The sequence below is a fragment of the Salmo salar genome, chromosome ssa17 (assembly GCF_905237065.1).
Source record: "Salmo salar chromosome ssa17, Ssal_v3.1, whole genome shotgun sequence".
NCBI classification, from domain to species: domain Eukaryota; kingdom Metazoa; phylum Chordata; class Actinopteri; order Salmoniformes; family Salmonidae; genus Salmo; species Salmo salar.
In genome coordinates, this window is record NC_059458.1 from 50,169,822 (window position 1) to 50,194,298 (window position 24,477).

At 46.5% G+C, this 24,477-nt stretch overlaps 1 protein-coding gene across 4 annotated transcripts in view; it reads right to left on the reverse strand.

Moving 5' to 3' along the window:
• celsr1a (cadherin EGF LAG seven-pass G-type receptor 1a) overlaps nt 1-24,477 on the reverse strand; it is a 138,554-nt gene that overhangs the window by 7,449 nt on the left and 106,628 nt on the right. For all 4 annotated transcript variants that reach the window (XM_045699674.1, XM_045699671.1, XM_045699672.1 and 1 more), the window contains 18 exons: nt 23,118-23,243; nt 16,624-16,790; nt 16,311-16,496; nt 16,098-16,211; nt 15,785-15,959; nt 15,335-15,476; nt 13,918-14,038; nt 13,447-13,630; nt 12,523-12,624; nt 11,440-11,534; nt 9,046-9,255; nt 8,061-8,244; nt 7,691-7,840; nt 6,270-6,453; nt 5,407-5,574; nt 5,146-5,272; nt 4,733-4,933; nt 508-682 (listed from right to left, as the gene is read on the reverse strand). In XM_045699674.1, the coding sequence (XP_045555630.1) occupies nt 508-682; nt 4,733-4,933; nt 5,146-5,272; nt 5,407-5,574; nt 6,270-6,453; nt 7,691-7,840; nt 8,061-8,244; nt 9,046-9,255; nt 11,440-11,534; nt 12,523-12,624; nt 13,447-13,630; nt 13,918-14,038; nt 15,335-15,476; nt 15,785-15,959; nt 16,098-16,211; nt 16,311-16,496; nt 16,624-16,790; nt 23,118-23,243 (2,811 nt within the window). The remainder of the gene's footprint in view (nt 1-507; nt 683-4,732; nt 4,934-5,145; nt 5,273-5,406; nt 5,575-6,269; nt 6,454-7,690; nt 7,841-8,060; nt 8,245-9,045; nt 9,256-11,439; nt 11,535-12,522; nt 12,625-13,446; nt 13,631-13,917; nt 14,039-15,334; nt 15,477-15,784; nt 15,960-16,097; nt 16,212-16,310; nt 16,497-16,623; nt 16,791-23,117; nt 23,244-24,477) is intronic.

Genomic DNA, 24,477 nt, shown 5'->3' on the forward strand with positions numbered 1-24,477 from the left:
CTGGGTTAGGGACTAATTCTCTCCCCAGGCTTTGTGAGTGTGCCAGGGTCGAAGGTGATAGCATTATGGGCCGACTGGCATCAGCAGACACAGGTCTAATCACCTAGAGGAAGTCTTCAGGACAGGAGGAGACATTTAGCACTGGAGACTACTACTGGACAGAGACTTCAGGACGTCTCTCTCTCCCTCTCCCTTCTGCTCACTTCCTCTCTCTCTGCTCTCTCCCTCATATTATCTGGCTTTTCCTACTGCTCTCTCTCTCTCTCTCTCTCTCTCTCTCTCTCTCTCTCTCTCTCTCCCTCTCTCTCCTCCAAGTTTCCCACAGGGATCAAAGGTTCCTCAAGGGGAGACAGGCGAGGCGCAGACAAGACGGCTTCTAACTCAGAGGTGTGACTAGGTTCGTTAACCTGGGATTGGGGTGACGGAGTTTAAGTGTGTGAGTGCATGCATGCCCGTCTGTCTGCTTGTGCATCTGTGTGTGCATACATTGTGTGTGTGTGTCCTCACCTGTGATGATTGCAGGTATGCCCCAGCCCATGGCGTAGTAGAACCTCATGTGACCGTGGTTGATGTTCCGTACCTCCGTCAGCATGCGGTAGATGTGGAGGCCCTCCACAAACATCCAGGCAAACGTACACATGTAGAAGTAGTGGAGCAGGATGGCGATCACCGTACACACAAACTACAGACAGAGAGTCACAGAGGGACAAGGTCAGAGGTCACCAGGGACATCCATTTCAATCACACTGAGAACCACTAATCCAAGTTCCATGCTTCAGCACTGGCCACACTACACTGAGGGTACAAAAACGCTGAGAACACCTTCCTGAAAGAGCTATGTCTTGCCCATTCACTCTCTGAAAGGCACACATGCACAATCCATGTCTCAAAAGCCTTCTTTAACCTGTCTCCCCCCTTCATTCTACACTGATTGAAGTGGATTTAACAAGTGACATCAATATGGGATCATAGCTTTCACCTGGATTCACCTGGTCTGTCTATGTCAAGGAAAAAGCAGGTGTTCATAATGTTTTGTGCACTCAGTGTATAGCCCTGAGTGGGTCTCTCTCTCTACTTTTCTTTATCTTCCTCCATCCCTTGTTCCAGGAAGAATGCAGTGTTCTTGGGAATCCCCCAGTAGGTAGGGAGAGGACTAGAGCTAGATCACTGTCTACAGAGCAGGGGTCATCAATCTAACAGGAGATGCTCAGGGCTGTGACTGATGACAGCATTCCACAGCACTTACACACACACACACACACACACACACACACACACACACACACACACACACACACACACACACACACACACACACACACGCACACACGGCTAGGCTTCTAACTTCAGAAAAACAGAGGGTGAGTCAGTGAGTAAGTGTCGTACGTTATTACTGTTGTAACAGTACAGCCAGAAGAGGACTGGCCACCCCTCAGATCCTGGTTCCTCTCTACCCAGTACAGCCAGAAGAGGACTGGCCACCCCTCAGATCCTGGTTCCTCTCTACCCAGTACAGCCAGAAGAGGACTGGCCACCCCTCAGATCCTGGTTCCTCTCTACCCAGTACAGCCAGAAGAGGACTGGCCACCCCTCAGATCCTGGTTCCTCTCTACCCAGTACAGCCAGAAAAGGACTGGCCACCCCTCAGATCCTGGTTCCTCTCTATCCAGTACAGCCAGAAGAGGACTGGCCACCCCTCAGATCCTGGTTCCTCTCTACCCAGTACAGCCAGAAGAGGACTGGCCACCCCTCAGATCCTGGTTCCTCTCGACCCAGTAAGAGAAGAGGACTGGCCACCCTCAGATCCTGGTTCCTCTCGACAGAGCAACTCCACCCCTCAGCCTGCCTCTCTACAGTACAGCCAGAAGAGGACTGGCCACCCCTCAGATCCTGGTTCCTCTCGTACAGCCAGAAGAGGACTGGCCACCCCTCAGATCCTGGTTCCTCTCGACCCAGTACAGCCAGAAAAGGACTGGCCACCCCTCAGACCCTGGTTCCTCTCTAGGTTTCTTCCTAGGTTCCTGCCTTCTAGGGAGTTTTTCCTAGCCACTGTGCTTTTGCCTCTGCATTGCTTGCTCTTTGAGGTTTTAGGCTGGGTTTCTGTAAAGCTTCTGATATAAAAGAAGTTGATGTGATTTGACCAGTAACAGAGTCTATGGAGACAGACTCAGACCTGTATGTCTGTCTGTGACAGGGTCTACTGCCCTGAGGCTCAAACAGTTAGGCACCAGTAACAGAGTCTATGGAGACAGACCTGTATGTCTGTCTGTGACAGGGTCTGCTGCCCTGAGGCTCAAACAGTTAGGCACCAGTAACAGAGTCTATGGAGACAGACTCAGACCTGTATGTCTCTCTGTGACAGGGTCTACTGCCCTGAGGCTCAAACAGTTAGGCACCAGTAACAGAGTCTATGGAGACAGACCTGTATGTCTCTCTGTGACAGGGTCTACTGCCCTGAGGCTAAAACAGTTAGGCACCAGTAACAGAGTCTATGGAGACAGACTCAGACCTGTATGTCTGTCTGTGACAGGGTCTACTGCCCTGAGGCTAAAACAGTTAGGCACCAGTAACAGAGTCTATGGAGACAGACTCAGACCTGTATGTCTCTCTGTGACAGGGTCTGCTGCCCTGAGGCTAAAACAGTTAGGCACCAGTAACAGAGTCTATGGAGACAGACCTGTATGTCTGTCTGTGACAGGGTCTACTGCCCTGAGGCTAAAACAGTTAGGCACCAGTAACAGAGTCTATGGAGACAGACCTGTATGTCTGTCTGTGACAGGGTCTACTGCCCTGAGGCTAAAACAGTTAGGCACCAGTAACAGAGTCTATGGAGACAGACCTGTATGTCTCTCTGTGACAGGGTCTACTGCCCTGAGGCTCAAACAGTTAGGCACCAGTAACAGAGTCTATGGAGACAGACTCCCTGTATGTCTCTCTGTGACAGGGTCTACTGCCCTGAGGCTAAAACAGTTAGGCACCAGTAACAGAGTCTATGGAGACAGACTCACCTGTATGTCTCTCTGTGACAGGGTCTACTGCCCTGAGGCTAAAACAGTTAGGCACCAGTAACAGAGTCTATGGAGACAGACTCAGACCTGTATGTCTCTCTGTGACAGGGTCTACTGCCCTGAGGCTAAAACAGTTAGGCACCAGTAACAGAGTCTATGGAGACAGACTCAGACCTGTATGTCTCTCTGTGACAGGGTCTACTGCCCTGAGGCTAAAACAGTTAGGCACCAGTAACAGAGTCTATGGAGACAGACCTGTATGTCTGTCTGTGACAGGGTCTACTGCCCTGAGGCTAAAACAGTTAGGCACCAGTAACAGAGTCTATGGAGACAGACTCAGACCTGTATGTCTCTCTGTGACAGGGTCTACTGCCCTGAGGCTCAAAACAGTTAGGCACCAGTAACAGCATGTCTCTATTATCACAGGCCTGGAGGGACAGCAAGCCTGTTTGTGTGTGTGTGTGTGTGTGTGTGTGTGTGTGTGTGTGTGTGTGTGTGTGTGTGTGTGTGTGCACAGGCGTGTGTGTTGTGCAAATACATTTCAGAGTAAATTGCATCAATGTACTTAAATGTATGTCAAAATACACTATTAGATTACTTGCCTATAGGCAAACCTTTATAATGCCCTTACCAGGTAAAGGAATCACATGCTATGTGAATTCACAGTATCAGACATCTCAGAGTGCCTTAAATAGAGAATCTATTTTTCGACAACAGAGAAATGGTTAGTCCCATCCAGAACAGTAAATTCCTTAGCTCTAACACTATTAGTGAAGCAACAGATGTATATTCTAGAAAAATCGAGCAGACAAAGACAAACTCTCAGGTAGAACTGATCCCTGTAAGCTCCTGTCAGCAGCAGTACCTGAATGGCTGCAGGAAAACAAATAGCAGCTATTTACCAGAAACCGCTAACCGGATTGAACCTGAAACAGAAATCCCTGCTTTATCCCTTAACCTACCTGAAAATACACCACGTTACAGGAATAGGACAAATACTGTATATGTTGGGGAGGAGTGTGTATGTGGGGGGACTTGGGAGGGGTGTGCCTGTGTATATCATGTGCGTGGGTTGTTTGTGTGTTTTAAACATTGCAAAAAAAGAGAAACCTGTGCAGGCAGACACAGACTTTCCGTAATGATGTAGTAGAGCATGAGTCTTTTCTCAGCTCAACAACAACGATGAATTCCCATAACGCCAAGGAGAAAATGGCTGCCGGGCTGTATTCCTGGGGTTATCCCAGGTGATCCCTGCAATTTGTAAACAATATGTGGGGACTCCATAACACACATCGTTTTCAGGAGTGATAATTAAAGAACTAAATGTAACTGTGAATACAATGGAAAGCACACCTGAGCTCCAAGCAGATATAACAGAGGTACTAGTGTATTTCTAACACTTAAGCGTCAGAATCAGGAGTGCTACCAAACAGCCAACATCTTTTTCATTCATATCCAGATAGTCACAAATGCTAAACATGCCAAACTATCCCTGCTAAAGCATGGTCAATGTCATTTTCAGGAGTTTAGAGGTCGGGGTTCCTTAGTTTTCAGTCACTGGGTTGTCAGTCTTGTTGATGGGTCAGAGGTTAGAGTTCAGAGGTTAGAGGTCAGGGTCATGGTTAGAGGTCACGATTTGACTTCCTTAGTTCAGTTCATCTCACCAGGTTGTCAGTCTGGTCAATTCGTCAGAGGTCAGGGGTCATAGTTTAAATGTTTCTCACTGGGTTGTCAGTCTGGTTGATGCCGATGAGGAAGACGAGCTCGGAGAAGAAGAGTGCCGCCACCAGGTTCTTGTGGATGCTGTGGAGGTTAGAGTGTAGCTTCCTGAGTAGAGCCAGCAGGATGAAGGTGAGGAGCAGGGCTACCAGGGAGGCTGACACCGTGGTGTAGGTCACGATCTTTAGGGGTAACACGTCACCATGCTGGGGGAGGGCAGGGGAGGAAGAGAGGAGAAAGGGGGAGAGGGGTGAGAAAGAGAGAGAGAGAGGGGGTAAAGATCATTATCATACTTGGTAGCAGCAAACGGTGAGAGGACATTAACTATTCCCCCCCACTACTACTGTAGTGTATCCTGCCCATAGCAATATAATGACAACTATTTAGAGTTCTGTACAGTATATCTCTATGAGCCTACCTCTCTCTTGGAGATGTCCATGAGCACAGCGAAGCTGGCCATGTGGTCACACTGACAGCTGATGTGTGTGTTGTTCCTGTTCAGCAGCTCACATCCCTTAGACGACCAGCCCCCCGTACCACCAATCCTACACACACACACACACACACACACACACACACACACACACACACACACACACACACACACACACATAAATACAATGTAAAGAGTGTGGTGTGTGTGTGTGCGCATGTGTGTGCGTGTGTGTGCAGTACTCACGCAATGGAGTGATTCCAGAACACACACACAGGTTTGGTCCTCTCCTCTGTCTCCAATAGTGTGTACTCCAGTGTGATGGGGGGGTCAAGGGGAGAGGAGAGGGGAGAACCCTCGCTGTACACCAACGTGCTTACTATGGGGGTGTTGATCACTGGACGGTTGGGCAGCCTGCACACACACACACACACACACACACACACACACACACACACACACACACACACACACACACACACACACACACACACACACACACACACACATACATACGAGCAAGGATGAACGGACACACTCATTTTGATCACTTTCGAAGTAATGTTTACGCGCGGATGACCGCACGCACTCAAGCAAACACTCCTTTTAGGGAGTTCCCAAAATATACATTCTCGGCTGTTTGTGGCCGCTTGGCAACCAGCCAAATAGTGCTTTCTGAGCCCTTCTAGTACCAGTGTAGCAGCTATCATATACACACACAGCGCTAAATATTATGATCTGCCAAACAAACTGCCTTATATGTGTGTGTTTCATTTGTAATGATATGTTTTTATCATATATAGCGTTTTGAGTGGTCCAAATGAATACAGTGACAGACTCAGACAGCATGGCAATGATATGTGAGACAAACACCCACAGTATGCCAGGGCAATAGGCAGACCTAAAGTAAACAGTGGTTCGTGCCAACGCAAATACAGTTGCCATATCTGTTGCCACGTTTGAGTCATTTATGAGATATGTTATGTCTTTATTATGATGGCTAGATTAGCTACATAGAAATTGATAAAGGCAGTGTCTGGTTATGTCAGATTTGATGAAAGATTGAAGTAAAGTGTAGTAAAATGTAGTAAAGTGTTGCCCTTGGTTACCTGAGGCTCCTACGGTCCGGGTCGTATCTCTCAGGGAGGAGCTGACCCAACGACCTAAACACTATCACCACGGCAACAGGCAGGGGGGCGGCGAACTCAACATGGCGGCGCCTCTTATTGGATAGGGTGTGAACCTCTTCAGGGGCGTCGGTCTGAGACGGCTTGACGCTGGGGCTGGGCTCGACTACTCGAAAGTGAGAGTAAGAGTGTGAGTGAGAGAGAGAGAGAGAGAGAGAGAGAGAGAGAGAGAGAGAGAGAGAGAGAGAGAGAGAGAGAGAGAACACCTATTGGAACACCTATTTAAGTCCTTACTACATTGTAGATTGGGACCCACTGATGCAAGAAACAAAGATAAGCGATATAAAGAATAATAGTAAACAGCTTTGGAGCACCTTAAACGGAATTATGGGAAAAAGGCAAACTCAGCTCTATCATTTATTGAATCAGCTGGCTCATTCATCACAAAACCCAATGATATTGCTAACTACTTTGATGTTTTTTTCATTGGTAAAATTAGCAAACTTAGGCATGACATGCCAACAACTATTTCTGAACCTACACATATTTGACCAAATTATAAAAGACAAGCATTGTAATTTTGAATTCCGTAAAGTGAGTGTGGAAGAGGTGAAACAATTATTGTTGTCTATCTCTCCTGGCTCAAAGTAGAGGAGAAATTGACTTCATCACTACTTGTATTTGTGAGAGGTATTGACATGTTGAATGCAACGAGCTGTCTGTTTGAACTACTGGCACTCAGCTCAGACACCCATGCATACCCCACAAGACATGCCACCAGAGGTCTCTTCACAGTCCCCAAGTCCAGAACAGACTATGGGAGGCACACAGTACTACATACAGTATAGCCATGACTACACGGAACTTTTCCACATCAAGTAACTGATACAAGCAGAAAAATACTGATTTAAAAAACTGATAAAAATACACCTTATGGAACAGCGGGGACTGTGAAGAGACACACACACACACATATAGGCACAGACACACGCATACACACACATGATAACATAAACACACGTACACATGGATTTTGTATTGTAGATATGTGGTAGTAGAGTAGTGGCCTGAGGGGACACACTTAATGTGTTGTGAAATGTAATGTTATGTTTTTTTTATTGTATATAACTGCCTTAATTTTGCTGGACCCCGGGAAGAGTAGTTCCTGCCTTGGCAGCAGCTAATGGGGATCCATAATAAATATGAATACAAATCCTGGCTGATTCATTTTGTGTCTTGGTAAGAGACTGGGTTACATAACTGCTTAAACTTGACTTCAAGCACTCTGTTTAATTGGTAGGTCACTGACAAATCCCAAAGGTTTTTGATGGATTACAGCCCAAAAGTGTTTGTACAGTTTGCAGTATTCCAAGTCCAGTGGTAGTGTGAGCAGACGACTGTACCTTTGTTGTGGACCTCCTGGGGCCTAGTGTTGAACTGTGGGAAATGGACAGAGGACGTGAGGTCTTTGGGGTAGTGCTCCTGGATCTCATGGAAGCGAGGGAATGAGGCCTGCTCAGGGACGGACGTGTCCAGGTAATCAACAACAATGACTAAGGAGAGAGAAAGAACCACACATCAAGACCAGCTCATTATCAGATAAGGGTGATATATTAGAATTGCACTGCATGAAAGTAGAACTTGACTGCAGTTTACCCAGAGCCAAATTATCAATGGAATATTTGTTCAAATTCTATGTTAGGGAGTTAGGAATCTGCTCCTAGACTCTCAGAAATCCTCTCTTCATTGGTCTGTAAATGTGTCTTCACTCACTCATATTGTCAGTGACGATGGTGAATGGTTTGAGGTAGGTCTTCCTCATGTTCTGTGCCAGGGTGTTGGTGTAATCCTCAAAGTGGCGCAGCAGGTGGGCGGTGCCCCCCTCAGAGCGCTGGATCTGCTCCCACTGGTCTCTGGTGCCAGGGTCTAGGATGGCACTGCCCGCTCTCACCAGGTTCTGAAGGGTTTACAATACAGAGCAGGATGGTCAGACAGTAAGTCGCCTTGAATATGGGCACAGCTCAAACTCTGTCACTCCTGTCTAAGTTCTAGAGTAGCAGAAGTTACCTGCTTAAGTAGGCCTATATAAGATAGGTGACCTAAAACATTCACAACTTACAGAAAAATGCCATAATATAATGTGGAGATATTAAATAGCTCAGCTTTTTGGAGATTAGAATTCATATTGCAGGTTGACGTTTATTGTCATGAGTCTTTCCCTGCAGCCAGAACTGAGCGGTTTCCACAAAGTCAAAATTGTCTATATTGTAAAAATGTATGAAAACTAAAAAAGGCTTAATTTAAGGTTAGGGTTAGGCATTAGGGTCAGCAGTGTGGTTAAGGTTATGTTTAAAATCAGATTATAGGACTGTGTGGCTGTGCCAGCTAGCGACCACTCTGCAGAGCTGCCTCCAGTACATGAGTCATCTAAATAAATTCCAACCCGCGTTCCCATTGGCCAGGTCAGCTTCCCCTGTTAGTGGAACTGGAAGAGAGCCAGAGGAGGGCAGTATTCCTCCAGTCTTCCCAGTGTAACTGAACCCACCCAGTTTATAATCCTGAATAATGCACTGGTAATGCACCTAATGCCCTGCTGTCTGACACAACAGACTAGTGCATGGTCCCTGAGAGAAATATTGTGCATACAAAAACAAATCTTTAGAAAAATAAGAATATTGGAATTAGCCAGTTTGCAGTCAGCACATTTGCAACGCTGTACTCAAAGAAAAACAAACAAATAACAACAATAAACTCTGACCTCATTGAACTCTGCATCTCTTGTTGCCGTGAGATCGAAGCCTGTCTGATGACTCTCGTACTGGAGGACCCTGGTCAGCAGCTGGAACGCTGTCTTCACATCGTTGCCGTAGTAACTGTCCGTGTGGTTGGTGGCGTTGTGGAGCAGGCGGACGATCGCTTTGGCGCGCTCGCGGTCCATCCTGGACACGTTACGATGCATCTCCTCATTCTGGAGGGACGGAGGGGAAGAGAAGGAGGTCAAGAATACAGACAGATACTTGAGACAGTTACAACTATATGGACTGTCTGTGGTAGGTTGGTACTAATAGATGAATCCTAACCAGTGGTGAAAGTAGATTTAATTTCTTACCAATACGGGACACCCAAGCACGCGCACCTATTCATTTCATATATGATCTCTGTGGTCCTAGTAGCCTAGGCCAATTAAAGATTTTCCATATCACTTTTACCATGCAATACCTTCTAACATAGGCAGGGCATGGGTTTCAAGTTTGAGGAAGCACATATTCACCATAAACATGCACCTTTGTCATTTTATTTAACCTTTATTTAACTAGGCAAGTCAGTTAAGAACAAATTCTTATTTACAATGACGTCCTACCCCCGCAAAACCCAGATGACGCTGGGCCAATTGTGCGCCGCCCAATCTGGGCCGGATGTGACGCAGCCTGGATTTGAACCAGGTACTGCAGTGATGCCTCTTGTACTGAGATGCAGTGTCTTAGACCACTGCGCCACTCGGGAGCCCCAATAAAGCATTCCATGCATCCTCGCATTCGAAGACTTATGTAAGACAACCTACTTCTCCTAATGTGATGATTTTATTGGACAGTCATAATCTAGGCTAATAATATAACTCCATCACTGTTTGCAAAAAAGACTGTTCAATGCAGCGGGTAGTGACATAGAGCAGGCCTAGGCTAGGAGCTAGAGAGCTATCAGATACATTTCATGCAACTCTACTACACTTTATATGACTGGAGACGTTAACGGAAACCTTTTTAATAGGACAAAAATAACAGGGTAGTCTACTTCACTGACATTGACAAACGGATTAATAAAAACAATGTTGTGGGATCCATATAATCAGCCTATGAAAAGGGGGAGACATAAATACAATATGACGTGCATCTAACCCAGAGGACATTTTTGTCCAAAAACAAACAAAAGTGGCATTGACGCAATGATAAAGACAGAGACTAACCGAAGATATGGCTGATGTTCTCCGCTAATGCCAATAAGACAGGCTACTGTTCTCTCAATTAAGTTGAGAATTTTGATAACTAAAAGACAGATTGGAGTCTTTTCATTGTCATCTCTTTACAGCAATAGCCATTTGCTTTCCAGTTTTTCCACGATTGTATTTTTAAGTATTGCGATATGCCTGGCTGAGTCACTCTGCTTTTCACTGACAGTCCCAACTCAACAATCATCTATTTGGTATTTGCCGTGTGCGCTCCCCAATTGTGGGCCCTTCTGACTATAGGCCACGTGATTTAAAACAATCCACCGCCTATTTATAGACAGAAATAAGCTAATTAGGCTTTTTAATTGGCAATTTCATTTACTTTAGGGAAAGCTGCCCCTAGCCTTATGGACGTACCGCCTATACCTTTTAATGTGGCATAAACACAACCAGTCGTGATGTTTTCATCTGATTGTCAATCAACCACTTAACAAAGGCGCTCTCCTGTAGGCTACCCACACACGTTCCTCCTTTCATAAAATAGTTCCAGCATCCAAACCCCAACAGTGCACTGTGCACCTGCAATTTGATGAATGGAAAGAGACATCTGTCATTAGGCCTACACTGTCATTGTCATTAGGCCTACACTTCTAGCCTGAATGGAAGTCCACTGTTATTAACGGGCTCTTTGGTCTCAGCCATTCATCTGCACTGCTCGTCTCAGCCACTCATCTGCACTGCTCGGTCTCAGCCACTCATCTGCACTGCTCGGTCTCAGCCACTAATTTGTGCCTTGTCCTCGTGCGTCTTGACCTTTCATCTCCACTTTGGCAAAATGAAAGTGTTCTCGTTGAACCACAATGCAATTTGGAGCAATTTGCAAATTTTCCATGAGGCTGACATTCAGTAATGTTAGTGGTATATTGCCTATAGTTTTTTGCCATTTTGTGTTACTTGTAATAGGCTCACGTTTTACCGGGTACGGCGTACCCCCACGATTTATTTTGCCAGGACGCTGTACAGGCTTACTTTCACCACTGAACTCTAGATTTGTGTAAGTGACTCCGAATTGTGTATAATCTTTCAGTGGGAGATTTGCAAGTTATGAAAGAGCTGTGTATATGCACATCTGTAGTTAGAATAGGTCTCTGTATGAGTGAACTATGGATGCATAGCCTTGAACTGGATAAGATCGAGCATACGCACCATCTTCATGAGCTGGGTGAAGGAGACTGTGGTACAGTTGAAGAGTTCAGGAGGCAGCCAGCCCTTTTCATCATTGCAGTGGCGGATAGCAGTTCCTACAGTGAGAAAATAAACGCGTTGAACGATAGCGGTACTTACAGTAAGAAAAGCAAAAACAAAAAGGAGGAGAAGAGGAATATTGGGGTGAGAAATAATTAAACCGTCTCTTCTTAGCACCAGGTGGCTGCTATACATGGGTGGAAATGGGGAGTTACTTCATATAATAAATTAGATAAAAGCACAATCTAAATGCCAACTCATTACCATTAATTCCAAACAAGCGTTCAACAGAGAAAAGAGTTTACGGTTAAAACTGACAGAGGACCGTTGGTTGATGTGAGCCAAGCTGTGTCACCCAATAAAAACGGCCCAAGAGAGTCCAGCGGGGCAACAAAGGGTTTCCGTGGTGACAAGGGTAACTAAGGAGGTAACTAGGGAGGTTATTGTGGTTTAATGGGAGCAGGTCAGCGATGTTACGTCTTGGCCCTGCCCATATTGTCTCTATGTGGAGCAGGAGACCCACCCCACCGCGCGCGCGCACACACACACACACACACACACACACACACACACACACACACACACACACACACACACACACACACACACACACACACACACACACACACACACACACACACACACACACACACACACACACACGCGGCTCTGCGGTATTATGAATGTGTCTCCAAGCAGACGTTGTCAAGTCTTCTTCACAAGGCCCGGTGTTTGCTGCTGCCCTCCAGAGACAGTTCCACTAACACCATTGGCCAAAGACAAGTCTCAAAAGGCCCTGATAGACCAATGAGAGGGCCTCGTTAGTGTGCTGTGTTAATGAGTTCCTTCCACAGAAAGAGGTGTTAGGAACAGCAGAAGGCCTTGAACTAAGGGACACCACAGTACATAACCTCCATTCTCCACCCATAAAATCTTTATTATGAATAAAATACCTTGAAGCATTTGATATCTGTACGAATTGGTCTGAGTTACTGTGACTGTTCCTGCTATCATAAGAGCTGAGTAGCGTGCAGAGGAACTCACCGATAGATCCTTTGGGACAGTTCATGGCTGCAGGACGGCCAAACTTGGTCTTGGGCCACCAGATCCCTTGGTCGAAGGCCTTGGGACAGCCCTCGTACACCACTGAGAGATGAGCGGGGACAGATGGCACATGGTTAGAAGTGGTCCCTATAAGCCCTAACCACTGACACTGGGTCAGATGTTTTGTGATCCCCTTATGGTTCTGGTTGGCAGTGAGGTTTGTGTAATCTGATTCTAGACCAACTTCTGCCTTGGGCTGCATTACACATATCTAACACACCCAAGAAACACTACTGCTAACGACTCTTCCGAGGTTTTCAAAACAGCCAAATAGGCCAGCAATTATATGAATAATCCTACAGAGTGGTTACACAACGTTAAAAATTATTCACATGATTTTTAATTAAGTAGCCTAATCCTAAACAAAACCAGGTTAAGACTTGTATGCGTGTTGTTATGGCTTTCTAAGTAATGCAGTCTGTTTATGTGCTGTACTGTATACATACCCAAGTGCTTATATCCTAAGTGACCATAATTGTAACTCTTTGAAGTCCTTTTATACAGTAAGCCACAAGGTTGGGTTGAAGCACTTAGGTGGCAGATATGGTATGGGGACTGTGGTTCTTTACTGAAGCTAGAGCGGGCTCTAAAAGAAGGAAGGCCTTGAACCAGACTATAGGGAGGAAGAGGTTCTGTTCAAATACTCTGAAGATGAATCCTTCCTCCAGTCCTCGGCGCTATAACTGATCTGACATGTCTGGATAAGAGGAATCCTTGCTTTCATGAATCCAAATTGAGTGAGATCAATGATCACATCAAGGAAGGAAGGACAGAATAAAGGAGAGACAGAATGCCCTCACAGGCTCTCAAGATCACAGTTAAGAGTATCAAACAATTCCATGTGCACCATTTCCTTCCACATACCTTCACAACCGGTGGCGGTGACCTCAGCGAAGGGGTTGTCACAGCGGTTACATTGTTGTCCGATGACCCCGGCTTTACAGGGGCACTGTCCGGTGTGGGGGTCACAAGTACGGGAGTGGGCCCCTAGAGGGAAGCACTCACAGGGGTAACAGGTGTCCTCATCTTTGGGCTGGTAGTAGTTATCCTGGGGAAAGAAGAAGATGGGGGAAAGTTAGCAATTAGCACCTTCCGCTACGGTCAGCTTACTAAGCCTACAACATACAGTCTTGGTTGATTTGGGACCTATTTTGGGAGTTGTGGTCAATTCCTACTAGGTTTGTCATAGTTTACAATCGGGGGTCTTCAAGAGAAAACATAGTTAGATTCATCTTAGGGCCACAGAAAATTCAAAAGGCATAGAGAGGGTCCAAAAAAACATTTGAGAAACGCTGCATTAGCCTGTGAGAAGAGTAACAGTGATTATCTTCTTACCTTGCAGCGACACTCTCCACTGGTCTTGTTACAGTCAGGGTCGAACCCTTTACTGATGTCACAGTGGCAGGGGCCACACATGGGGTTCCCCCACCAGCCCCTAGGACACGGCTTCTCAACCCTGACACATCACACAATAACAACACATTTAGTTAAGTTTAGCACATAATGAATGGAAATAAAATGGGGGGAAAAAAGAAAGATAGAAAGGAGACAGCATTTACCCTTCACATCACATACCTGCTGTATAACAATATCGCTTAACAACAAAAATGCATTCAACTGCATCACAAATCTAGTATAAACCTTCTATCCCTTGGAAGAGAGACAACACAGTGAGTGAGTCAAACACTCGCTCTCCAACACCTTCATGTCTCTGAGCTGATAGAGGGGTAAGATAGGGGGTTCTAATAGGGGCAGGGTAGTCAGTAGCAGAATAGCAGTGCAGGTGGAGACCAAACACCTATGGAGGAGCACTGAAGCATGAGGGGGTCCCACATCCTGCCTTAGTCAGGAGGTCAAAGGTCAGTGGGTAAAGAATTGACATCCAATCTTCCACCCAGAGGAATAGTCAGAAGTACAGTATGTAGCTGGCTACTGCTACATAACTACAGTACTACAGGTGCCAGTTATGGCCAGAACCTATTATAGCCAAGCCTGAGGCTCGGCTTACCGTTATATATGGCACACACACACATACACTCACCTGCTACTGACCCCGTTTGCATTTAAACCATACCCACGCACGCACGCACGCACGCACGCACGCACGCACGCACGCACGCAGGCAGGCAGGCAGACACACACACACACACACACACACACACACACACACACACACACACACACACACACACACACACACACACACACACACACACACACACACACACACACACACACACACACACACACACACACACACACACACACACACACACACACACACTTGTTACAAGACCCAGTTCATGTCTAGAACAACACACAGTGGTTTCATCTAACCCTCTGGCTCCTGACTCTCACGCCAGATTCCTGCTCTAATCAAAGGAAGATCTGGGATCAGTTTTGGAAGAAAAAAATCCCCCAGAGAGCTCAGATCACAGGTCTGGGAACAGCCACATCTGGGGTTCATTACCAGCAGTCTTACACCGGGTGCTGGAGAAGGACTGTTTTGAGTTAAGGCCAGTAAAAGTAGAGGCTGTTGCCAGGCAGATGAATGGCGAGGCGCATTTTTGTAAAAGACAGAGAGGAAGGTAATGGAGCAGAGGTTGATTAGACTAACATAAAAACAAATCGGATGTTGTGTTGATATTCGAGGCATGTGAATGTGTGTTTTCCCCGCACTGTGGAGCCAAACCAGGACACACACAGACCCACACACTTACACAGGCAGTTGCACAAAGCGGCTAGGTCTTACTTGTTTTCACAGTACTGTCCGTAATAGTTCTGTCCACACTCGCAGGTGTAGCCATGGGAGGAGCTAGGCTTGCGGACGCAGGTGGACACGTGCTCGCAGGGGTTGAGGTGACATGCGTCAACACACTCCCTCCCAAAGTACCCTGGGAAAGGACACAGGTCACAGAGAGAGACATCTGGTCAGCAGGTCTTCAACAACATGGCAGAATTATACACAGTCATAAAAAACTCAAAGCTGAAGACTACAAAACAACATTCCTATGGTAAACATCTTTCAGAGCAAGTGAATGGTATGAGACGAGATGCAGACGCAGGTGTGTGTGTGTGTGTGTGTGTGTGTGTGTGTGTGTGTGTGTGTGTGTAACCTGGGTCGCAGACACAGGCGTGTGTGTGTCTACTACAGTGTGTGTGTGTGTGTATGTGCGCCCGTACGTGCGTATGAGTGTGTTACCTGGGTCGCAGACGCAGGTGTGTGTGTTCCAGTCGTCGCTGCAGTGGCTGTTCTCAGGGCAGATGTTCGAGTCACAGGGGTCAGCCAGGTCACAGCCGTCCTCTACGTGAATCTTAAAGCCCAGCAGCATGTTCACATTGACCACGTTGGTGGACGTCTCACCCATACGCACACCCTGTGGGAAAGAACACACCCTCTCCATTCGGTCCCAGAGTCGCAGGTACACACAGGTTGGTGTATACATACAGTGGGCTACAGTACTTTATGTTGTGAAGACTAATGTAATCCAGACATGGTTACTGTTAAAACGGACCTGCATACATCCGGTGAAGCCATCGTGGACGTGGTTCCCCTCTCCTGGTAATCCTCCCAGATACAGAGCCCTCAGCCTCAAACCTGGCAGCTCATTACCTATCTCCACAGACCTCTGGAGACACACAGACACACGCAGAGTATAAGATTTGCTGTGTGTTCGTACGTGTGTGTTTGTGTCTGTGTCTTGGTGTGTATGCGTTCAGCTCAGTACCTCGTACAGTCCGTAGTCCAGTGACACCAGGGCCATGTACTTGATGTCCTTGCCGTCTTTGACGCTCTTCAGCTCCACAAGGACATGGTGCCACTCCCCATCGTTCACCCTGACTTGAGGGAAGCCCAGCAACGCTACCCGCTCAGATCCCAGAAACACCTCAAACCTCACGTACTGATCACTTATCTGAGGGAAGGGTGGGAGAGAGAGAGAGAGAGAGAGAGAGAGAGAGAGAGAGAGAGAGAGAGAGAATTACTACACACAGGCAGTCTACTCGCTCTGTTGTTGTTATTGTGCGGGTGCAATAACTCACCAGTAGATTGACAGTAGAGAAGTCTCCAGCGGTAGCCTGCATCAGCGTGCCAGTGCCCTGCCTCGTCCGGAACATCAGGCCCATGTACCAGGGCACAGCGATGGTGACGTCGAGGTCACTCCACGACACCAGGGCCTGGCCGTCAAAGTGCTGCGGGGACGGCATCGCTAGAGGAGGAGAATAATACAGATCAGAATCGCATAATATGTTCAATAATCACTGCTATTAAGGCAAGTCACGGGTTATACACATCACCTGCTTTGTAGGGCTGGGAATTGCCAGGGACCTCATGATAAGATATTATCATGATACTTAGGTGCCGATACGATATGTATTGTGATTCTCACGATTGAATTGTGATTTTATACTTTTATTGCGATTTGATGTTCTAAATCTATTGCTCTCTTTACGTCTGCTACAGAGAGATGAGAGGACATGAGAAAATGTGTTCTGATCAGTCATGGAAATAAAAGTGCTGAAAGCACGTTGGCTCACTATTTAAAAAGAAGAGAACAAGCTATAGGATGAAAAATACCAGAGTTTTGGCGCAGGTACAATCGAATAGTGCTAGCTAACGCTATCTAGCAAACCAAAAAAAACATTTGTATTTTTACACATCGATAACCTGGAGTCAAATTATCGATATAATATCGTCCAAAAACAATATCTCCATATGCATACTGTTTCCATTTTTCCACCCCATCATTAATGCTTAGTATGTCAGACATACAGAATGGTTCTTGTATTTTTGTATTCTTCCAGGGAGAATAATTACAGTAACTAATCCACCCCTCCATGTCTAATTCAGCTACAAGACATCATTACTGTCAATTACCTTGTTTCATACAGGACACTAATCCTTCTTTGACAAACATGCCCACAGTATAACACATCACACTCCAGAGCACCCACTAGCCCTGCAGCCAAACAGATGCTGTAGTCAGTCAGTCAGTATAACAGTATGTCTGTCAGCATAGCCTAGGTTGTTCCCTATGAGACAACTGAAGCGCTAAGCTCTCTCGATCCCCCTCTTCTCCGCAGGGCACATATTTCTACTGATGCACAGAGTACACACACACACACCTGACAAAACACACACTCAGAAGATGCTGGGGACTAGCTCCTGAACCGCTGCCCTGTCTGTGTCTCTTTTTTCACATGATACATTGCTCATTCGCAGTGCCTGGAAAGAGTCAAAAGATTTAAACGATGCATTAAAAAACAACACCAAAGATAGTTTGGAGTTGGATTCCTTCAAGATACAGTTCATAAGACAGTGGAGAGTGGAGGACAGCCACCAGCTCACACAAAACCTTCACACTAACCTAAACACACAGGTCAACTAAACCACAACATATGTCCAACCCCGCAGAATGCATCTGGGAAATCCTGAACTACAAATCGACTGTCTCGTCATACTTCCCTTGCTGCGCCTCTACAGTCCAACCCCGCAGAATGCGTCTGGGAAATCCTGAACTACAAATCGACTGTCTCGTCATACTTCCCTTGCTGCGCCTCTACAGTCCAACCCCGCAGAATGCGTCTGGGAAATCCTGAACTACAAATCGACTGTCTCGTCATACTTCCCTTGCTGCGCCTCTACAGTACCACTGATATGTCTATGGTGTCCTTTGCCGCTCTAAAAGTGATATGATGATATCTATGGTTCCCGTGCTGTCTGTACCCATGATATAACGTCTATCTATGGTTTCTACTTTCGACTCAGCTCGTCAACAAGTAGTGAAACAGCAACAAACCCTCCGTGTTACTTCTGTCCCTAAGTCCAACTAGAGATACTCAATCTGCTGCCTGGCATCACTACACAGCTACCTCATACAGCCATCCAGCCCAGACTAGGTGGAGATAGTTAATCAAATATCAATGTGTGTGTGTTTTCTAATTGTTTGGAAGCAGGCCCTAGAGGTTAAACCAAAGCCATCCGCTTACTGTTGTATAACTCAGTACGACTATTGCCCATAGTCATATTGTAGAATTCATTTCACTCAGGTAAAAATAACAATATATTTGGCAAGTGTTCTGGTTCTATTGCCTTGGCCTTGGATAGTTTCCCAAATAAAGACATTGCTTTATGACATAATGCTGACACAGGCGCACACATAGTCGCACACTACAGCTTCCCTTGATGACTTAGCGTGAGATCTCTCTGTGTGCGAGACAGGACAGGCACAGAGTGAGTCACTTACAATAACCCTTTCAGAGGAACACACACACACCATTTCAGCGACCCCTCTCCTGGCCTTACACAAGACCTGACCACAAAACCAGTAAACCACTGTCATACAAGCATACAGCGCTATCATTAGGCATGTTAGACACACACACACACACACCCCCACCCCATCCATCCATCCCTAGTGAGGGATATGAGCAACAGAACAGTCAGGATCAAAACAGGGCAAGCTGTAACAGTGTAACCACACACTGACTATCACACATCCATCAGCACCAGAGTATATAAGACTGTTATGACTGCTACTGTATATACACTACAGGAGCTCTGTGGTCTGCTCCATGTAAACCCTCTGGCTCAACAACAACGGAGCAACCACAGGGTCCACGTGTGTGTTCCCATCTCCTGATCCTGGCAATGATATGAGTCAGAGTTGGTCTTCATCTCATTTGTGAAATAGACAACAGCTCTTCAGGCTAAGTTCTAAGTTTTACTATTATATGAACATTTAGCTGCTGCAGATCCTCAGGTCCTCTAATAGTTCTACAGCTGAACCATCGAGAGCATCCTGACCGGTTGCATCACCACCTGGTTTGGCAACAGCTTGGCATCTGACCGTAAGGCGCTACAGAGGGTAATGCAAACAGCCCAGTACATCACTGGGGCCAAGCTTCCTGACATCCAGGATCTATATACTAGGCGCTGTCAGAGGAAGGCCCAAGAAATTGTCAAGGACTCCAGTCACCCAAGTCATAGACTGTTCTCTCTGCTACCGCACGGCAAGCGGTACCGGAGCGCCAAGTCTAGGACCAAAAGGCTCACTAACATCTTCTACCCCCAAGCCATAAGACTGCTGAACAACTAATCAAATGGCCGCCCGAACTATTTACGCTGACCCCCCCCTTTGTTTTTACACTGCTGCTATTCGCTGTTAATTATCCATGTGTAGTCACTTTACAAATGACCTCGACTATACTGTACCCCCGCACATTAAATCTGTACCGTAACCCCCTGTATATAGCCTCCACATTGACTCTGTACCGGTACCCCCTGTATATAGCCTCCACATTGACTCTGTACCGTAACCCCCTGTATATAGCCTCCACATTGACTCTGTATCGGTACCCCCTGTATATAGCCTCCACATTGACTCTGTACCGGTACCCCCTGTATATCGTCTCCACATTGACTCTGTATCGGTACCCCCTGTATATAGCCTCCACATTGACTCTGTACCGGTACCCCCTGTATATAGCCTCCACATTGACTCTGTACCGGTACTCCCTGTATATCGTCTCCACATTGACTCTGTATCGGTACCCCCTGTATATAGCCTCCACATTGACTCTGTACCGGTACCCCCTGTATATAGCTTCCACATTGTATCTGTACCGGTACCCCCTGTATATAGCCTCCACATTGACTCTGTACCAGTACCCCCTGTATATAGCCTCCACATTGGCTCTGTATCGGTACCCACTGTATATAGCCTCCACATTGACTCTGTACCGGTACCCCCTGTATATAGCCTCCACATTGACTCTGTACCAGTACCCCCTGTATATAGCCTCCACATTGACTCTGTACCGTAACCGCCTGTATATAGCCTCCACATTGACTCTGTATCGGTACCCCCTGTATATAGTCTCCACATTGACTCTGTATCGGTACCCCCTGTATATAACCTCCACATTGACTCTGTACCGGTACCCCCTGTATATAGCCTCCACATTGACTCTGTACCAGTACCCCCTGTATATAGCCTCCACATTGACTCTGTACCAGTACCCCCTGTATATAGCCTCCACATTGGCTCTGTATCAGTACCCCCTGTATATAGCCTCCACATTGACTCTGTACCGTAACCCCCTGTATATAGCCTCCACATTGACTCTGTACCGGTACCCCCTGTATATAGCCTCCACATTGACTCTGTACCAGTACCCCCTGTATATAGCCTCCACATTGGCTCTGTATCGGTACCCCCTGTATATAGCCTCCACATTGACTCTGTACCGTAACCCCCTGTATATAGCCTCCACATTGACTCTGTACCGTAACCGCCTGTATATAGCCTCCACATTGACTCTGTATCGGTACCCCCTGTATATAGTCTCCACATTGACTCTGTATCGGTACCCCCTGTATATAACCTCCACATTGACTCTGTACCGGTACCCCCTGTATATAGCCTCCACATTGACTCTGTACCAGTACCCCCTGTATATAGCCTCCACATTGACTCTGTACCAGTACCCCCTGTATATAGCCTCCACATTGGCTCTGTATCAGTACCCCCTGTATATAGCCTCCACATTGACTCTGTACCGTAACCCCCTGTATATAGCCTCCACATTGACTCTGTACCGGTACCCCCTGTATATAGCCTCCACATTGACTCTGTACCAGTACCCCCTGTATATAGCCTCCACATTGGCTCTGTATCGGTACCCCCTGTATATAGCCTCCACATTGACTCTGTACCGTAACCCCCTGTATATAGCCTCCACATTGACTCTGTACCAGTACCCCCTGTATATAGCCTCCACATTGACTCTGTACCAGTACCCCCTGTATATAGCCTCCACATTGGCTCTGTATCGGTACCCCCTGTATATAGCCTCCACATTGACTCTGTACCGTAACCCCCTGTATATAGCCTCCACATTGACTCTGTACCGGTACCCCCTGTATATAGCCTCCACATTGTATCTGTACCGGTACCCCCTGTATATAGCCTCCACATTGACTCTGTACCAGTACCCCCTGTATATAGCCTCCACATTGGCTCTGTATCGGTACCCCCTGTATATAGCCTCCACATTGACTCTGTACCGTAACCCCCTGTATATAGCCTCCACATTGACTCTGTATCGGTACCCCCTGTATATAGCCTCCACATTGACTCTGTACCGGTACCCCCTGTATATAGCCTCCACATTGACTCTGTACCAGTACCCCCTGTATATAGCCTCCACATTGGCTCTGTATCGGTACCCCCTGTATATAGCCTCCACATTGACTCTGTACCGTAACCCCCTGTATATAGCCTCCACATTGACTCTGTACCAGTACCCCCTGTATATAGCCTCTACATTGACTCTGTACCAGTACCCCCTGTATATAGCCTCCACATTGGCTCTGTATCGGTACCCCCTGTATATAGCCTCCACATTGACTCTGTACCGTAACCCCCTGTATATAGTCTCCACATTGACTCTGTACCGGTACCCCCTGTATATAGCCTCCACATTGTATCTGTACCGGTACCCCCTGTATATAGCCTCCACATTGACTCTGTACCAGTACCCCCTGTATATAGCCTCCACATTGGCTCTGTATCGGTACCCCCTGTATATAGCCTCCACATTGACTCTGTACCGTAACCCCCTGTATATAGCCTCCACATTGACTCTGTATCGGTACCCCCTGTTTATAGCCTCCACATTGACTCTGTACCGGTACCCCCTGTATATAGCTTCCACATTGACTCTGTACCGTAACCCCCTATATATAGCCTCCACATTGACTCTGTACCAGTACCCCCTGTATAGAGCCTCGTTATTGTTATGTACATTTATTGTGTTACTTTTTGATTGATTCCATTTTTTGTAACTTTATTTAGTAAATATTTTGTCATCTCTATTTATTGAACTGCACTGTTGGTTAAGGGTTTGTAAGTAAGCATTTCACTGTAAGGTCTACACCTGTTGTATTCGGCGCATGTGACAAATAACATTTGATTTGACGTGTACGAGTCAGAAATGATCAGTCAACTCAGATTCCTGTTGGATATCTTTCCGTAGATACATTTCCTTCACATAGACACGCTCTCACACCCTGCTTGATCGCTATCTGAAAAGACACTTCCTTCACACACGCACTCACACCTTGCTTGATCGCTATCTGAAAATACAGCCACATTTACTCCAGTGTCCTTCCTCACTTCCTTATGCAATCAACTGTAACACAAACAAGTCCTGTTCAAACTGACGCATACAGATGTCGACCCAGATATTCAATATGAGGGACCCTCACTGTAACATGCACAGCTGCAGTCCTTACGCCATCTTGAAACACACACGTATGTAACAGTATTGCTTCCGCCCCTCTCCTTGCCCCAACCTGGACTCGAACCAGGGACCCTCTGAACACATTGACAACAGTCACTCAGAAAGCACTGTTACCTATCGCTCAACCAAAATCCAACTGCTTCTAGGTCTCAGAGCAATCACTGATTGAACACTACTAGCGTGCACCGCTAACTAGTTAGCCATTTCACATCAGCTACACACACCCTCACCTTGTTCGCAGTTCTTGCCCCCGTAGCCCAGAGGACAGTCACAGCTGTAGGTGTTCCACTTGTTGACACACACTCCTCTGTTCTGACACAAATCCTTAGTACAGAAGTTCCTCTTGGCAGGACAACCTACATGGGTTATAATAGATGTCAATCGGTAGCAGTAAAAAAACAACACAGTTAACCTGAGTAAAGATGAACAAAAATATATGTACAGTGAGGGAAAAAAGTATTTGATCCCCTGCTGATTTTGTACGTTTGCCCACTGACAAAGAAATGATCAGTCTATAATTTTAATGGTAGGTTTATTTGAACAGTGAGAGACAGAATAACAACAAAAATATCCAGAAAAACGCATGTCAAAAATGTTATAAATTGATTTGCATTTTAATGAGGGAAATAAGTATTTGACCCCCTCTCAATCAGTAAGATTTCTGGCTCCCAGGTGTCTTTTATACAGGTAACGAGCTGAGATTAGGAGCACACTCTTAAAGGGAGTGCTCCTAATCTCAGCTTGTTACCTGTATAAAAGACACCTGTCCACAGAAGCAATCAATCAATCAGATTCCAAACTCTTCACAATGGCCAAGACAAAAGAGCTCTCCAAGGATATCAGGGACAAGATTGTAGACCTACACAAGGCTGGAATGGGCTACAAGACCATCGCCAAGCAGCTTGGTGAGAAGGTGACAACAGTTGGTGCGATTATTCGCAAATGGAAGAAACACAAAAGAACTGTCAATCTCCCTCGGCCTGGGGCTCCATGCAAGATCTCAACTCGTGGAGTTGCAATGATCATGAGAACGGTGAGGAATCAGCCCAGAACTACACGGGAGCATCTTGTCAATGATCTCAAGGCAGCTGGGACCATAGTCACCAAGAAAACAATTGGTAACACACTACGCCATGAAGGACTGAAAACCTGCAGCGCCCGCAAGGTCCCCCTGCTCAAGAAAGCACATATACATGCCCGTCTGAAGTTTGCCAATGAACATCTGAATGATTCAGAGGACAACTGGGTGAAATTGTTGTGGTCAGATGAGACCAAAATGGAGCTCTTTGGCATCAAATCAACTCGCCGTGTTTGGAGGAGGAGGAATGCTGCCTATGACCCCAAGAACACCATCCCCACCGTCAAACATGGAGGTGGAAACATTATGCTTTGGGGGTGTTTTTCTGCTAAGGGGACAGGACAACTTCACCGCATCAAAGGGATGATGGACGGGGCCATGTACCGTCAAATCTTGGGTGAGAACATCCTTCCCTCAGCCAGGGCATTAAAAATGGGTCGTGGATGGGTATTCCAGCATGACAATGACCCAAAACACATGGCCAAGGCAACAATGGAGTGGCTCAAGAAGAA